The following is a 4,890-nucleotide window of genomic DNA, read 5'->3' on the forward strand; positions in this document are numbered from 1 at the left end:
TTTCACTCCTTGAGTGTGCTGGTCATCAGAGAAATCAGTGGAGTGTGAGGAATGGCAGGAGCTAGAGCACCCACAGAGTGGTGGGTGTGTTCCCTAAATCAGGGGCTCCAAGTCTTCTGGATTTCTTTTTATTTTTTTTTTATTTCAAGATATTATGAGGGTACAGACATTTAGGTTACGTATGTTGCCCTTGCCCCCCTCCCCCACCCCCAAGTACGAATGTCAAGTGTGTCCATCCCTCGGATGGTGCACATCGCACACTCTGTGTATGCATATACCTGTCCTCTCCTCTCCCTCCCCCCTCCCCCCTGCCCCACATCCAATAAATGTTAATTCTTATCTGTGCACTTATGTGTTGATCAGTTAATACCAATTCGATGGTGAGTATATGTGGTGCTTGTTTTTCCATTCTTGGGATACTTCACTTAGTAGAATGCGTTCCAGCTCTATCCAGGAGAATACAAGAGGTGCTATATCACCATTGTTTCTTAAAGCTGAATAGTACTCCATGGTATACATATACCACATTTTATTAATCCACTCATGTATTGATAGACACTTGGGTTGTTTCCACGTCTTTACAATTGTGAATAGTGCTGCTATAAACATTTGGGTGCAGGTATCTTTTTTATAGAGTGTCATTTGATCTTTTGGGTAGATGCCCAGTAATGGGATTGCTGGATCAAATGGTACTTCTACTTGTATCTCTTTAAGGTATCTCCATATTGCTTTCCACAGAGGTTGCACTAGTTTGCAGTCCCACCAGCAGTGTATGAGTGTTCCTATCTCTCCACATCCACGCCAACATTTATTGTTTTGGGACTTTTTGATAAAGGCCAGTCTCACTGGAGATAAGTGATATCTCATTGTGGTTTTGATTTGCATCTCCCTGATGATTAGAGATGTTGAGCATTTTTTCATATGTTTTTTGGCCATTATTCTGTCTTCTTTTGAAAAGTTTCTGTTCATGTCCTTTGTCCACTTTTTGATAGGGTTGTTTGATGTTTTCTTGTTGATTTTCCTGAGTTCTAAGTAGATTCTGGTTATCAGCCCTTTATCGAATTTGTAGCATGCAAAAATTTTCTCCCATTCTTTAGGTTGTCTGTTTGCTCTTGTGACAGTTTCTTTGGCTGTGCAGAAGCTTTTTAATTTGATCAGGTCCCATTTTTTTTTTTTTTTTTTTGAGTAAACAATGATGCCGTTTATTTAAAATGTTTACTCCAAGAAATATATATATTAAAAAAAATAAGACAATGACAGCACTAAACCAGGCACCTCTGACCAAATTGCGACCTGCTCTTCAACTTCCCTGCACTCTTAAGCCTCTTCTTTCAAATCCTCCTTCCTGAGCTGAAGACTGATCACACACCCTTGGGGCCAGTGCCAAGCAGGTCCCCGGCCAGGCCAGGCTGCTGTGTACCTTCAGGAGTGCAGCACCCTCCAACCAACTCCTTGTTCAAAGGATTTTCCCCCTTAGGAAGTTCATTTAAAACTAAGCCAAAAGGAGTCGGGGGAGGCAGTTGGTGGGACAGGGCAGTCTTAAAGGTCCCTTTCCTTCTCCAGTCCCTGGCAAGGGTTCCCGAAGAGGCTGAGGCTGGTTTTCGGTAAGTCCACAGAGGCCCTAAGCCCAGCTCTGCCCAGGGCACCTCTGCGAAGGCCAGGACCCAGGGTGCTGCTTCCTCAACCCTCTTGGCGACCACACCACCCGAGGGTACAAAGAGCGCAGATGCCTGAGCTTCGTGCAAGGAAAGAGGCCTAAGCAGGGAAACCGATTAGGTTGTCACATGGAAGCTTGAGTCAGAGACGGTGGTTTTAGAGTGATTTGGACAAATTGGGTTAGTTTAGCAGCAGCTCTGAAGTTGCACAAGCTTCTCCCCTGGACTACTGACTGAACACAGGACAGAGAGATGAGCATGAAATCAGACTAACTCTTGGAAAGATGCAGGCCTGTCTCCTCCCGCAAGGCCTTGGAACTGGCCAGGACAGATACTCTTACGCGCCCTGTAAGGGCAGAAGTCACCATAAGGAGAGAAGGGGGTGGAAGATAGAGAAAAAAGCAACAACTAGATCATTTTTGGCATTTTAACATCGATACAATGACAAATGGTAACAACAATAGCAAAAGCAAAGAAAATCGAAGAGACCAATATTTAACTTTCCCATCCACCCAAGTCTCACACTTAAGTTCTATCCCCACCTCCCCCATAAGCACCACTGAACTAAAAATCTATTTTAAAGCACCCAAACCAGTCCAGACCCTCTGGAAACCAAGAGCCCCAGCCAGAGCTGTCACCTCTCTTGGGTCCAAGTGAGCGGAGGGTTCCGGGAAAGGCACCTCGTAACTCACGCAGCGCAGCGCACGTCGGTGGCGAGCTCGGGCAGAGGGCACTTGACGGGAAGCGGGTGGCAGTCACGGCATCGGCGCTGACACGCAGGGAAGGGGGACTTCTTCAGTAATCCCAACTATTTGGTACCAGAGCCAAGCAAATGCGACTAAAGAGAGCTGGGTTAGCAGAATGGATCCCAAGTCTCAGAAACAGGACCGCCCGTTGCAGGCAGGACCCAGGAGTTGGGGGCGTGGGGGTAAGAAAAAGACAGACAGAAGCACAAAGGCGATAAAGGCTGGTACGACAAAGGGCTGATCCTTCTTCGCAGGGACTGGAGAAAGCACTTCTCACTGCTGGCTGATCAATCTCTAACTGGCGAGTGCTAGTGCCGGCCCGGGCTCCACAGGGAGCCATCAACAGATACAAATGCTCCCACCTCTGCCCCACCCCCAAGTCCCATGGTTCCACGGTCACCTGATTTTCATCTGGGCTGCTTTTATACCTAAAGTAGATAAAAATGGCTAAACACAGACCCCAAACCCCCACCAGGGGGGAAACGGCAGATTCTATTCACGGTGCAGCCAGAAGGCCTCGGGCCTCGCAAACAGCCGGGGGAAAAACAGAACAAGCCGGTCTGCAAGAAAAAGCGGGCAAGGAGTGACCCGGGTGCTCCAAAGACGCAAGCGTGGTTTCGGATGGAGATGACCCCACGGACCGTCTTTGCCTGGATGCTGCTGGTTACTGTAAGGACATCTTTTCTGAGCAAACGGCGATTCCTCTTCCACGCAGCACCCACTCGGGTCACAATGCTAATGACGACTGGAAACGGATGTTTTGGGAAGTGTATTTAGGAGGAGGAAAAAAACCTAGATTGCTCAAAGTTTCTGCCTTTTTTGTAGGAATGGTAAGTCAACTATGAGAAAATATTTTAATTAAACATTAAGAGAAAAAAACATACTTTGGAAAGCATACAGAAAAAGGTAGTTAACGTTGGATCACTTATAAAACGGAACCTCGGGGAGTCTAACAAAAATGCACCTTCGGTCAACTTTTGCTTTTTGAAACTCCTCGTTTGACTTCACGTCCCAGTGCACATGGAAATGACAGCTGCCGCGAGAGGTGGGATGGAGGAGTCTCCAGGAGCATCAGAGGGTTCGGGGGTTGTATTCTGGCAGTTTCTTGATCTTCTCTTTCTCGGGCTCGCTTTCATCTCTCGCTATCACCAAGGAGTGTGAGTAGCCCATGGCGACCTGCTCCGAGAAGATGCCATCCGGAGTCTTCACCTCTTGGGCTGCAGTGGAAAACTTGGGCTTGTGGTACCCGTAGCCCAGTTCCCCGAAGGTTGGCGATGGGCCCCAGCTGATGGTGCTCTCGTCTGCAGCCACGATGATGCTGCTCTTCCCGCAAGCCAGGCTCCGGATTCTCCAGCCACAGAGGTCCTGTACTGCTTTCGGGTACATGGTAGACTCACGGGAGGTGTTGGTGGCCCCCCAGAAAAACAGACCACCTACTTCACTGACGGCAAAGGAGTAGGTGTAACCAGCGTAGATCTGGGACGCCCCACGCCCAGGGAAGTCAAATAGCTTCACCAGGCGAGGGACCATCTCGTTCTTCTGCTCTGCGTGGCCTAGCCGGCCATAGCCACCAAAGCCCCAGGAGAAGACGCGCTTCTGGGAGTCCAGGACCAGTGTGTGGTTAGCGCCACAGGCCACAGCTCGCACAACCACGTTCGGTACCGGCAGAATCTGCCCATCTTTCGTCTTCTCGATGAAGATGGCCACTCGCCGGGGTACCAGCTCACAGTCTACTCTATCCGCTGCGCCCCGGCGATGAACTTCCCATCAGAGTTGTGTCCCAGCTGACCATATTCAGGGCACCCAAAGGAATAGAGGTTCCCTTTGCAGTCCATTATCATACTGAATTCAGCCCCACAGGCCATTTTGGTAATTGGCTGGCCGTTGTACATTATCTGCGCGGGGCTGGGGACGGCATCTGTCTGGTTGCCGAGGCCCAGCTGCCCCATCTTGTTTTCCCCAAATGCAAACACGGAGCCCGTGTCCGTCAAGGCCAGGGTGTGGTTCCGCCCACACGCTGCCGACACGATCACTTCATGGCTGAGACCCTCGATGAGTCTGGGGGCTTCCACTCTCTTGGTGTCGCTGTGTCTCAGCTGCCCCTTCTCATTTCGCCCCCAGCTCCACAGCTTCCCTTCCGTGGTGATGAGGAGGCTGTGCGCAGCACACGAGCCAGAGACCACCGTCCGCACCCGGACCCCCGCCAGGCACCCATACCTGTGGGGCCCTCACACATTCTGCCCGAGATTGCGGTAAGCAGCTTGCTGTTTAGGCACTTCTTTTCGACCAATCAAGTCCCAGTTGGTTGCCTCAAAAATCAAAAGCTGCCCTTTGCACTTTGACCCTTCAAGTTTGACGCGCTCCTTGGTGTGCTCGGGCTCGGTGATGACCACGGCCGCGCCGCCAGCCTTGCCCGCCGCCGCCGGCCGCGCCGGGCGCTTGCCCCCGCCGGGGCCCCGTCGAGCTCCAGGCCGTCCTCGTCGCCGCTG

General features: G+C 50.8%; 1 protein-coding gene across 1 annotated transcript in view; it reads right to left on the reverse strand.

Annotated features, from left to right (window-relative positions):
* Positions 1 to 3,472: 3,472 nt before the first annotated feature.
* LOC105805527 (protein RCC2-like) overlaps positions 3,473 to 4,890 on the reverse strand; it is a 1,688-nt gene continuing 270 nt past the window's right edge. Inside the window, 2 exon segments of the mRNA XM_012638436.1 lie at positions 3,473 to 4,134; positions 4,137 to 4,855. Coding sequence (XP_012493890.1) covers positions 3,473 to 4,134; positions 4,137 to 4,855 — 1,381 coding nt within the window.

Source organism: Propithecus coquereli, unplaced genomic scaffold, assembly GCF_000956105.1.
Source record: "Propithecus coquereli isolate 6110/MARCELLA unplaced genomic scaffold, Pcoq_1.0 Scaffold13, whole genome shotgun sequence".
Taxonomy (NCBI): domain Eukaryota; kingdom Metazoa; phylum Chordata; class Mammalia; order Primates; family Indriidae; genus Propithecus; species Propithecus coquereli.